The 12484-nt window shown below is 32.4% G+C and overlaps 1 protein-coding gene across 1 annotated transcript; it reads left to right on the top strand.

Annotated features, from left to right (window-relative positions):
- Window positions 1–520: 520 nt before the first annotated feature.
- LOC139512986 (melatonin receptor type 1B-A-like) lies at window positions 521–7213 on the top strand. Its single transcript, XM_071301025.1, has 4 exons — window positions 521–821; window positions 3455–3572; window positions 4336–4456; window positions 6519–7213. Exons 1-4 carry the CDS (start codon window positions 645–647, stop codon window positions 7180–7182), a joined length of 1080 nt encoding a protein of 359 aa, XP_071157126.1. The 5' UTR covers window positions 521–644; the 3' UTR covers window positions 7183–7213.
- The last annotated feature ends 5271 nt before the right edge of the window (window positions 7214–12484 follow it).

The raw sequence follows: 12484 nt of genomic DNA, 5'->3' as shown, positions 1-12484 counted from the left end.
AGGCAATTTAGCTAAAACATCATCCTTTTGAAGTTGTCAGTATTGTTACAAGGAACACCGTACAACTAAAGTGTTGAGTTTATCTAAATATGCAAAGAAGGTAAGTATAGGTTTTTTTACATATGGTATTACAAAGTTTGATTTCTTTAACGGATTTTTAGGGCCAATTCAAGGTCATCATGGTCAAACTCATTTGATTACCTGTTAACATGAATATCACCATTGTATATTTTTGTCAGCAGAGCAACTAAGGATTCATGTAGACATTAATATTTTATTATCGATTAAAAAAAATATTATCTGAAAGACATATCAGTATCACGTAATGACCATACACAAACAACGTATTATTAAGCCTACTATTCAGTGCAGTCTCTGACTACTTAATGTCGATTGATTTTCAAAAACATTGTGGTCCATCTCCGTCACTTTGGTTGTAAATTCACACAATGATACATGTAATGTGTGTCACTTACAAGTCTTATAAGATGTACGAATAAGCTTTAGTGGACAGGTCGGTAATTTCCTGAAATAATAATGTACTTCCCGTTTATTGTTAACAATATTTATAGTTGGCTATAAAGTGTCCTAGTATCATACTGTCAGTTATTGTGTTCAGATTCATTGCAGCAACACTTGTCATTATGACTGGAATGAATATCATATTTCAACGAATCGTTTCTCGTGAACGAGCAAAAGGACTTAATTTCACGATAGATGATTTGAACAAAAGTCCACTGGAACACCAACATCTTGTGTCAGTGTTGTTTTTGACTGCTCTGGTAGTTTCATGTATAACAGGACTTATTGGAAATACGTTGGTAAGTTTTGTGATTTTTTTTTTTTAATCTAAATTGAAAATATTAACAGCCAAAGTAGTAGCGGATACCGAAATTTAACTCATTATTCTATATCTGAGACAATATCTGAAAATGTCTAGTATTAGGCAATAGGAAAACCCCAAAAAATATCTTTAGAACTGGTATTTTAATAGCACAAATGGAAGAACACACATTGAGGATCTAGGGGCTGTTGTCTGTAATTCAAACAATTGTAAAATGTGGTAATAATAGCAATTTTAAAAATGGTACTACACATTCCAGTTCTTTCCTGTTACCAAAATGAATCAATTTTAAAAACTTTCTAATGGGAAAAAAGAATAGGTTAAAGATACTATATCTGTTTTACTAGTATAGCCTACATTATTTTATCAAATGCCAATTAATTATTTTAGCATTTTAAATACAAAAGGATAAGACATATACTAAAATATAGTCCTGGTATCTATGATGAGTTTATTTACAACCACTGGGTCGATGTCACTGCTGGTGGATATTTATTTCCCCGAGGGTATCACCAACCCTGCAGTCAGCACTTCTGTGTTGACTTGAGTTATCATTGATATGTTCATAATTATAAATTAACTGTTAACAAAATTTTCACTTTTTGAAATACGAAGGCTTTTCTACCTCAGGAATAGATTACCTTAGCTGTATTTGGCAAAACTTTTAGGAATTTTTGGTCCTCAATGCTCTTCAACTTCGTGCTTCATTTGGACTTTTAACATTTTTTGATTTGAGCGTCACTGACGAGTCTATTGTAGGCGAAACGCGCGTCTGACATAAATATAAAATTTCAGTCCTGGCATGTATGATGAGTTTATTTATCGGTAACATGAAAGAATCTTGAGTAACAGGACAAGTAACAGGACAGAGTTGGTGACAGGAAGGAATTATTTATAAAAAAAAATAAATGCTTTATTTCATAGTTTAAGAGAGAAATACATCATTTCAAATTGGTCACAATTGGAAGACAACAGCAAACAATGTCATTTATCTTTTGAAACTGTATTTGCAAGTTGAAAAATCTGCCTTGGTAATGATAGTTATCAAAGGTACCAGGATTATAATTTAGTACGCCAGACGCGCGTTTCGTCTACATAAGACTCATCAGTGACGCTCATATCAAAAGTTATAAAGCCAAACAAGTACAAAGTTGAAGAGCATTGAGGATCCAAAATTCAAAAAATTGTGCCAAATATGGCTTTACAGGTAATCTATGCCTGGGATAAGAAAATCCTTAGTTTTTCGAAAAATTCAAAGTTTTGTAAACAGGAAATTTATAAAAATGACCCAATTATTGATATTCATGTCAACACCGAAGTGCTGACTACTGGGCTGGTGAAACATTCTAAAATAAATTCCTTTCTGTTAACATCGGCTATACTACAATTGCGCAATGTTCTCTGCTGTTTATCAAAAGCAAAACAACCTGTCTTTTTATTATTGAATATCCTGTATATTATGTTGAGATTTATTTAATATGATGATCATAACTTATATTAAATGAAATGGTTGGCATATAGTAGATTAACTTTGTGATTTATCAGCGAAATTGTCTTTAACATCCTTCCTGTTACTGGTTATGGTTATGCTGTTACTTTGCATCAGGTAACATGACAGAACGTAACAAAAAGAATTACGCAGTACTTTTTGTCCTTTTATTCGAATTGTGTAGAAGTTTACTTCCATCTACATATCAAGTTAGTAAGATACTATAAAATCACATGTACTTTTATAGTGCTTACAATGAAATATACTCCGAAGGTACACAAAAATGCTGTAACAGGAGCTAGAGAACTACAAAACTATTTTCAAAACTGGCTACCATTCCGCGGACGAACAGATTTAGACTACACGCATTGTAATTAATCGTGTTATAATTTTTTTTAAAACTCCCTTCATTTCGTGCGTTCCAATTGCTTTTCTGAATTTAACTTCCTCAGGAACGATAAAAACTTAAAACACTGGAAGACAGAGATGTATAAGTAGAGCACTGTAGTCAGGCGCTATATGAAATAAGGGACATAAATCCGATTTACTGACATTAATATAGTCAATTGAATTGATTCAGAATACAACGTACCCTTCCGGATCACCTGCGATCACCCTAGTTTATGGTGGGGTTCGTGTTGTTTATTCTTTAGTTTTCTATGTTGTGTCATGTGTACTATAGTTTTTCTGTTTGTCTTTTTCATTTTTAGCCATGGCGTTGTCAGTTTGTTTTAGATTTATGAGTTTGACTGTCCCTTTGGTATCTTTCGTCCCTCTTTTAAAGGTACAAACAAAAACTGAAGAAAACGCTTGAACTTCAAAACATAATATTAATACTGTCACCTAAACCGATTGAAAAGATTCCTTCCTAGTGTTCTCGACTATCCAGTTTTCCAACTGTCCTAACGTGGATAACATATATATTTTTTCTTCACCAATCGCCAGTCCTTGCATTTTAGAATATTAATAGATGTTGGTATTGCAAAAAAGTCCATTTTAACTCACTTAATCAATGTATGAATAATACAACAAGAAAAATAAAAAAAGTAAGATGGGTAACTTAGTGTGAAGAAAGGCGAGTAGGTTATTTAGATATTAAACCTTTAATTTGTTTATTACAGGTGATTGGAGCTGTTATGATATCAAAGAAGCTTAGAACAACTGGGAACATGTTTATCGTTAATTTAGCAATTGCTGATTTCATTGTTATTCTGATAGTGGAGCCTTTTAACTATATTGGTAAGCCTTGCACTTGGATACAGGAGTTGGTCGGTGACTTCCAGGTTTAGTTTATCTGCATATATGTTTATACAGGAAGGGACAGTTGGCGATAATACTATATGACTAAATAATAATGCATTTTTATTGTTTGAATTTCTGTATAGTAACGTAATAAAAATTACCAGTGAAAGAAGTTAAGAAAAAAAAACACGTATGGCTATGTATTTAGTTTATCCGCTTTATGATAATTACTTTTACATTTTTACATAAGTATCACGAGTTTATAATAAGTCGGTTGAAATTGAGGAAGCATTTTCTTCAAAAGTACCATAAGGACAGCCCCGTGGTCAACACCTTATCTTAATAATGGTAAATTAATACGTCCACTGTAGATGCATTGTAAAATGAATGTTAATGTTTAAAGGAATAAATAAAGGCAAAAGTAGTATAACGCTGTTCTAAATTAGTAATACAGTTTGTATACTGAAAATGGGAGAATGTGAGAATCATACAACCAGACTTATAGATATAGGAAGATGTGATGTGAGTGCCAATGAGATAACTCTCCATCCAAATAACAATATATAAAAGTAAACCATTATAGGTCAATGTTCGGCCTTCAACACGGAGCCTTGGCTCCCACCGAACAACAAGCTATAAAGGGCCCAAAATTACTAGTGTAAAACCTTTAAACGAGAACACCAACGGTCTAATGTTTGCTTTAAAATAAATGCTAGTTAAAAGCTTTTAATGTACATTTGGTCGGTTATTGTCGTTACAGGAATAATAAATGGGGCAGGACCATACATAGAGAACGTTTGGTTATGTCACTTTGTAGCTATTATTTGCGTTATGGCGTGCGTTTGCTCAATGATGAATCTAGCTGCTGTTGCTGTTAATAGGTAAAACACTCTTCATACAGAACAACGACAGTTTAAGGCAGAGAACAGAAAATAAAACAGTATTAAATTCTCACGGCCAGACGTGAGAAAACAAACCATCTTGATATTTTATTCACAAACAGTTCAAGGGAAATCCGATTGAATTGAAAATGGGAAATTCCCACGTCCATAAATTATACGTCATTAATTATCATAGGCGAAATGCCAAACTTTTTATTATTTTCTACCTTTTTATAATTATAAATTAAAGACACAAATTCATAATGAAAATAACATAACTGCCATGTAAAGGTCGTCAATGTATCAACATAACTTTAAAGTTGATAATAAAAATAACATTGAAATCTGGATTTGGTTGCTTCAAATCTTAATTAAAAAGATGAAAGCTTTAATTAAATCTATAGACGATTGTGGGTCATTGAACCGCTTGTTTTCTTTGGTGTAAATATAATTTAAAGTTATTGCTTTTGTTTTAATGTTTCAACCTATTTTCTCTAATTATTTGTGCTTTTGCTTCAATCCATACAAACAATATTACATTTAGTTTATATGTGCTGTCCCTTTACTCTTATTGCATACAGCAGGAAAGATCCAATTTATTCATATTAAAAGTGTTCAAAATTAAGAAATATTCATTCCATTAAAACACAATTGGACAAAAATACATCAATTGTTTAGACGAGTTGTACATACATTATGTACACAGACATGTATCATCATCATTGCTGGTGATCCGATGGATAAATCTGTTGTAGAGTTGTCACCGACTCAGACGTACTTATCAATATAATTATTTTCTGTGACTGTATCTTGCATTAATTTGTAGGATCCTTTACTATAGATAATGAGCTGATCTGTAACAATAACATCTCCATGCCTTATATATCATGTACTGTATTACGACGCTAGATTAATACTGACGAGGAAAGGTAACTCACGGCCACCGAAAGCTTTATTATTGTGAAGCCCAGGTTGTCGTGTGGTCTAGAGCACTGGATACAGTGTATGCGATTTGGTGTCGCGATATCTCAGTAGAATGGGTTCGAATCCTAGCGAGGGAAGAACAAAAAAATTTGCGAAAGCAAATTTACAGATCTAACATTGTTGGGTTGATGTTAAGGCGAGTTGTATAAACATTATGTACACAGCCATGTATCACCATCATTGCTGGTGATCCGATGGATTAATTTGTTGTAGAGTTGTCACTGACGTACTTATATATATATATTGAAGTGGAGGTAACTTCCATTGTTTTGTTCAATAATTTTCTTTTACTGTAAAATTTAATATAAATATAAAAAGGAAGATGTGATATGATTGCCAATGAGACAACTGTCCACAAAAGACACAAAATGACAATGTAAAACAATTCAAACGAGAAAACTAACGGCCTTATTTATGTAAAAAAATGAAGCCTTAAATCCTTGTAGCAAGCCAGACAAACATCATTTATCATCAAATTTTATAAAAAGGAACCTAAAAAAAAGCTTCCCCCGCAAGTGTAAGCTGAATATCTACGTTCCATTATTCTTTTTTGAATTAATGCGTTTTCCAAATATAGCTCTATTCAAATACGGTTATTCTTGACATACAGAATAAATCCAGTAAATTTTAGTCCCATTGACTCTATATTAAATTCTGCTATAGCAAACATTAATGACCACTTTGTCTTAAGTTACAATGAAGTGACAGTCATTTCATGTCAAAACTATACCTTATCCGGACTTCTGCAGAAAAATCAAACCCACCCACCTTTATTTGCATATAAAAGTGCAATTGTTCCCGGAAGTTTGGTAGTACTAAAACAGGTACTTCTTTTTTGAACAACAGGCCCTTTTATTATTATTCCAAATAATCATTCAACAATGGTTCTATAGTGTCATTAAGCTACCCACATAGTTTACTCATTGACCAAGTTTTATACCTCCCCCCCTTAAAAAAGCAACTTTATTATCTGCTTAACTCAAACAGCTATGGTTTGATCAGACCTTCTATTTTAACAATTTTAAAAAAGGTATACAATTTTAAATGTGTAATTACGAATTAATTTCTATTTTATCAGGTATATAATGATCAACAAGTTTCAGCTCTATAAAAGAATCTTTACCAAGAGAAAAACAATTTTGATGTGTACTAGTTTGTGGTTTATAGCCTTTTTGATAGAACTGCCTAACTTGACAGGATGGGGTGGTCATACGTTCGACTTGAAGACACTTGGATGCTCTTTTGACCGGTTGATTTCACTTAGTTATACAATATTCTTAAGTGTGACAGCTTTATATATTCCACTTTCGCTTATCTTATTTTGCTATGTGAAGATATATTTGTACGTTCGCCAAAGTAGACGACATATTGCTATGTCAGTTAAATGCAAGACAAGAAACAAGAAAGGTAGGAAAGATGAAGTGCGATTGGCCAGAACATTTTTTATTGTATTCATTTCATTTCTTATCTGCTGGACACCATATGACCTGACATTATTTTTAGACAGGTCAGACAAATGGCCTAGTTGGCTGTATATCTTGTTTATGCAAGTTGGACATTTTAACAGTTCCGTGAACAGTATCTTGTATGGATTAACAAACAGACATTTCAGAGAAGGATATAAACAGTTTCTGTCAAAATTTATTCCCGGTTTTCATACAGTCTTTATCGCAGAACACCGAAAGTCTACTCAGATTACATCTGAAACAAGCGTATCTCTGCGCGAAGACCAAAAATTGTAAGAGTACAAGAAAATAAAATCATATCTTATAAACTAACTTCACATAATTTTTAAATAAAAAGATTGTTTTTAAATTTGTAATTGCATGAAGGTATGATTCTGATAATGAATCAGAGTCGGAAAAGATGTGAATTGTAATCGTTTTCAGATCGTTTCAAAACACTAAACACAATTCAAACTCATACATATTATTCTAAAAAGTAAAATTTATAAAAATAACGAATTCCAAGGAAAAACCTGACTTTGTACAGGCATTTCCGTATGTAGAAAATAGTGGATTAAACCTGGTTATATAGCTAGCTAAACAATTCACTAGGATAACAGTCACATAGAGTTATATCCTAAGTTTGATATGGTAAACACGTTATTTGAAATATAACGGACCGAGCTAAATAACTATATTAGTATCAATAGGGTGACGTATCAGTATTGCACATATAAGGGGTGAGTTGGACTACATAGTTATAAGTGTATAACAAAATGACTGCAATTTCAACGGGTTTTTATAAACATGTCATAACAATTTGTACTTTTATGTAAATAGTAAATTGAAAGTACATGGTAAAAGTCTTAACAAAGTTACGTAAGAAAACTTGATTTTCATATGCAAAAGATGGTTCTGGGATTGTTACGACTATTACAACTATACTAATTTTTGCCAACATTTATCACACAAAAATATAGTTTTTATAGGCAGAAATGTAAACATATTTGATATACAAACATACAAACTAAATAAAAGAGATGGGAGAGACTTCCAAAGCTTCTGAAGGGTAACTCATATATTTTCAAATATACAGTGAAGAGACATACATTTTCGAAATGCACATCTGATGCTGTGACATTAAACTCATTAAAATTATTACTATGACGACTTGCTTTATTACACTCTAATATTTATGTCAATGACTTCTAACCAATATAGTCAATGTCATAAGCAATTTACAAGTTATTGACGTATCGGAATGATGATCATACAAAAGTTAAAGGTAGGGTATGTTTTGCTCATTGCTGAAGGTCGGGTAGTGACCTGTAGTTGTTTTTAATCCTTTAGTCTGGTGGTCTATAGCTGATATTTGTGTTATCACGATCATAGATCATCTTTTTATTTTGACATTAACATAAAGTTTATATAAAAAGGAGATATGGTATGATTGCCAATGAGACAACTATCCACAAAAGACCAAAATGACATAGACATGTAACTACAATCCCCTTCCCTTTCATGAATATGACCTACCGAATTAGACTATTTACCGGATTTGTAATCACATAAGCAACACGACGGGTGCCACATGTGGAGCAGGATCTGCTTACCCTTCCGGAGCACCTGAGATCACCCCTAGTTTTTGGTGGGGTTCGTGTTGTTTATTCTTTAGTTTTCTATGTTGTGTCGTGTGTACTATTGTTTTTCTGTTTGTCTTTTTCATTTTTAGCCATGGAGTTGTCAGTTTGTTTTAGATTTATGAGTTTGACTGTCCCTTTGGTACCTTTCGTCCCTCTTTTTTAACAACTATAGGTCACCGTATGGCCTTCAACAATGAGCAAAGCCCACACCGCATAGTCAGCTATAATAGGCCCCGATAAGACAATGTAAAACAATTCAAACAAGAAAACTAACGGCCTTATTTATGTAAAAAAATGAACGAAAAACAAATATGTAACATATAAACAAACGACAACCACTGAATTACAGGCTCCTGACTTGGGACAGGCACATACATAAATAATGTGGCGGGGTTAAACATGTTAGCGGGATCCAAACCGTCCTCCTAACCTGGGACAGTGGTATAACAGTACAACATAAAAACGAACTATAAAAATCAGTTAAAAAGGCTTAACTCACCAGATGGACAAAAATACAAGTAGACGTGGCCGGGTACTTATACATCCCGACACAAAAAGACGCAATGAACAGATCTGAGAGTACTAGCAGTTATCTGACAGCTAGTTCAAAGCCACTAACAACTAACACTAGCTTGATGCTAATTATGATAGATTTGTAATTTATTATGCATTGTGACAACAAATGGCTGACGAATATAATGACGGACTACATAGTTATAAGTGTGTAACAAAATGACTGCAATTTCAACGGGTTTTTATAAACATGTCATAACAATTTGTACTTTTATGTAAATAGTAAATTGAAAGTACATGGTAAAAGTCTTAACAAAGTTTACGTAAGAAAACTTGATTTTCATATACAAAAGATGGTTCTGGGATTGTTACGACTATTACATCTATATTAATATTTGCCAACATTAATCACACAAAAAATATAGTTTTTATAGGCAGAAATGTAAAAATATTTGATATACAAACATACAAACTAAATAAAAGAAAGGGGAGAGAATTCCAAAGCTTCTGAAGGGTAACTCATATATTTTCAAATATACAGTGAAGAGACATACATTTTCAAAATGCACATCTGATGCAGTGACATTAAACTAATTAAAATTATTACTATGACGACATGCTTTATTACACTCTAATATTAATGTCAATGACTTCTAACCAATATTGTCAATGTCATAAGCAATTTACAAGTTATTGACGTATCGAAATGATAATCATACAAAAGTTAAAGGTAGGGTATGTTTTGCTCATTGCTGAAGGTCGGGTAGTGACCTGTAGTTGTTTTTAATCCTTTAGTCCGGTGGTCGATAGCTGATATTTGTGTTATCACGATCATAGATCATCTTCTTATTTTGACATTAACATAAAGTTTGATGTTAATTATGATAGACTTGTAATTTTGTTTTATGTATTTCTGTTTTGTTAATAACTTACAAGGACAAATTTAAAGGAATAAATATTATATAATTTTATAAACAACACATTAATGGAGGATTAAATTGAAGGCAATATTAGTTTGTCGATGAGAAATGTTATTTACGCATTGGTGCAGATATGTAGGCTTATGGTCTAGGTTCTTATGTAGATGAACATTACTGTAGTCTTAATAATAAATTGATTATTGAATTAATAATCGGATTTGAAGCAATAAAGTACTTGGCATGACAGCACAATAACGTTGAACCGCTTGAAATCAAGGACGGAGAATAAAAAATATCAGGTGAATGAATATATAAATGTATTGAACCTTTCCTTTGTTTCGAGTTTTGTAAAGTTCGTGTAGGGATTGCAATTGATTGTTATGAAAAAATACGCCACAACTTTTTTTATGTTATATTGTATGAAAGTAAATTTATTTTTGATTGTCAAAAATTCTTTTAAAAGAGGTACGAAAGATACCAGAGGGACAGTCAAACTCATAAATCAATAATAAACTGACAACGCCTGGCTTAAAATGAAAAAGACAAACAGACAAACAATAGAACACATGGCACAACATAGAAAACTAAAGAATAAGCAACACGAACCCCACCAAAATCTAGGGGCGCTCTCAGGTGCTCTGGAAGGGTAAGCAGATCCTGCTCCACATGTGGCACCCGCTGCTGGAATGTTGCTACTTAGAAATGGAAAGTTCACAACTGGAAAAATGAAATCATCTCTTGTGTCGTAAAGTTTAGTTTTCAACCGACACTCATTGTCAATTTTAAAGTACTTGATAAATTGCATGCTCATATTTGTGCCTTCGAAATGTTCAAAGTGGTAGAAATAACAGTTTTGCTGTACGAGAGTACATTTCGAAAATCGATGTCTTTTCAGTGATTTGCGAGATGGACGAAGAGCTATAAGTAAAAAAAGGATTAAAAATATATAAGGAGAAAATAGAGTTTTGCTTGAGGGAGATATATTTCATAATTTTAAATGATTTCAAACATTTTATAACCGCAAATCTAAAAAAAACCAACCCACACAATCTGTATTTTGTCATACTTGCTACTAGTCTGTTGATACCTTAGGGGACTGACAGTCCTCCAGCAGAGGCATCGACCCCATGGTAATCTTCGTACTTGATAAGAACTTTTTTATTTAGAAAAAAGAACATGACGTTATTTGACAATACTCAAGTTCATATTTTAATAATTTTAGGAAAAATAAACCTTTATATGTGGCAAAAAAGAGAAATGCAGCTCATGACCAAAATGACTTCTTTAGCCAGCCGATTATGTTTAGATTTCAAAATACAACTCTTGTTTTAAATGATGTGAGAGTCACGAATATTTTTTGTAAATGATTTACTGAATGAGATTAATGACTTTTGCTCTTTAAATCATTAAACAAATTTTCTTTCATGCTACGGTGTATATCTTATGATCCAAAAATGTTGGAATGACCACATCAAAAACCAAAAAAAGAAATCGTTTCATTTCTTTTAATAAAACCGTGCAAAGAAAATCGGCATAACTTGTGATAAAACCGTAAAAATAAATTACCATCACTTGTGATAACATAGAGTACTTGAAAAGAAATCAGTTTTTGGTTTGAAATATTTGATATATTACAATCAAATTAGAATTGTGAGCTTCTGAAATCAAACAAACATCATCTTGTGGTAAGTTATTAAAGGAAATCTCTTGAAACTTTTCAATTGTGCTATACTTTTCTGTGTTAAGATAGCACTTAATAAGTTAACAAATGTATTTTATTTAAAAATTATTTGCCACATTTTGCAGTTCACCTATTATCAGAAAAAAAAAAAATTGGAAACATTTTAAACAATTAATTTTATGATAAAAGAAAGATAATTCATACTAAAATGTAATAAATGTGTAACACCACAAATGGTAGTCATTTGCTAATCTATGTTTATCATTGTGATCTTCTTAGTTCTTCTGTTCCTGGTTTTAATATCGTACTCGAACTTCTTTCAAACCGAGTTTCAGTCGCGATTTGCTGTTTGTATGTTTTTTCTTATTCCTCATTTTCTAAGCGGCATAAGGAAAGGTTGAGATCTAACAAGTTTTGATTAATACTATACATTTTTGTGCATGTCCTAAGTCAGGAACCTCTAGCCTTTTCAGTCTTGTGTGTTTTGTTTCTAAGTTTTAGTTAAATTGTATTTTTTGGAAATTATTGAGGCGTCCATTTCGCTAATAGAGGGACGAAAGATACCAGAGGGACAGTCAAACTAGGATACATTATTGTTTAGAGGCCCTCAGCATTACGCCATTTTGTGTGGTATTTTCATCTGCGTTGAAGACCCATTAGGGCCTTAGGCTGTGGTAGGCGAATCCGGCCTTAAAACTCCTAAAAATTTACTTTTTGTATAAAAAGTAAGCAGATCTGTCATACCTTGACACCATTAACTAACAACTAAATTAAACTGAATAATGATATTTTCCGTTAAGGCAAACAGGCTTGTTATCTGAAGATGAAGTGCATAACATAAA

The sequence above is a fragment of the Mytilus edulis genome, chromosome 2 (genome assembly GCF_963676685.1).
Source record: "Mytilus edulis chromosome 2, xbMytEdul2.2, whole genome shotgun sequence".
Taxonomy (NCBI): Eukaryota; Metazoa; Mollusca; class Bivalvia; order Mytilida; family Mytilidae; genus Mytilus; species Mytilus edulis.
The sequence above is the reverse complement of the archived record's forward strand: the minus strand, read 5'-3'. Positions and strand labels throughout refer to the sequence as shown.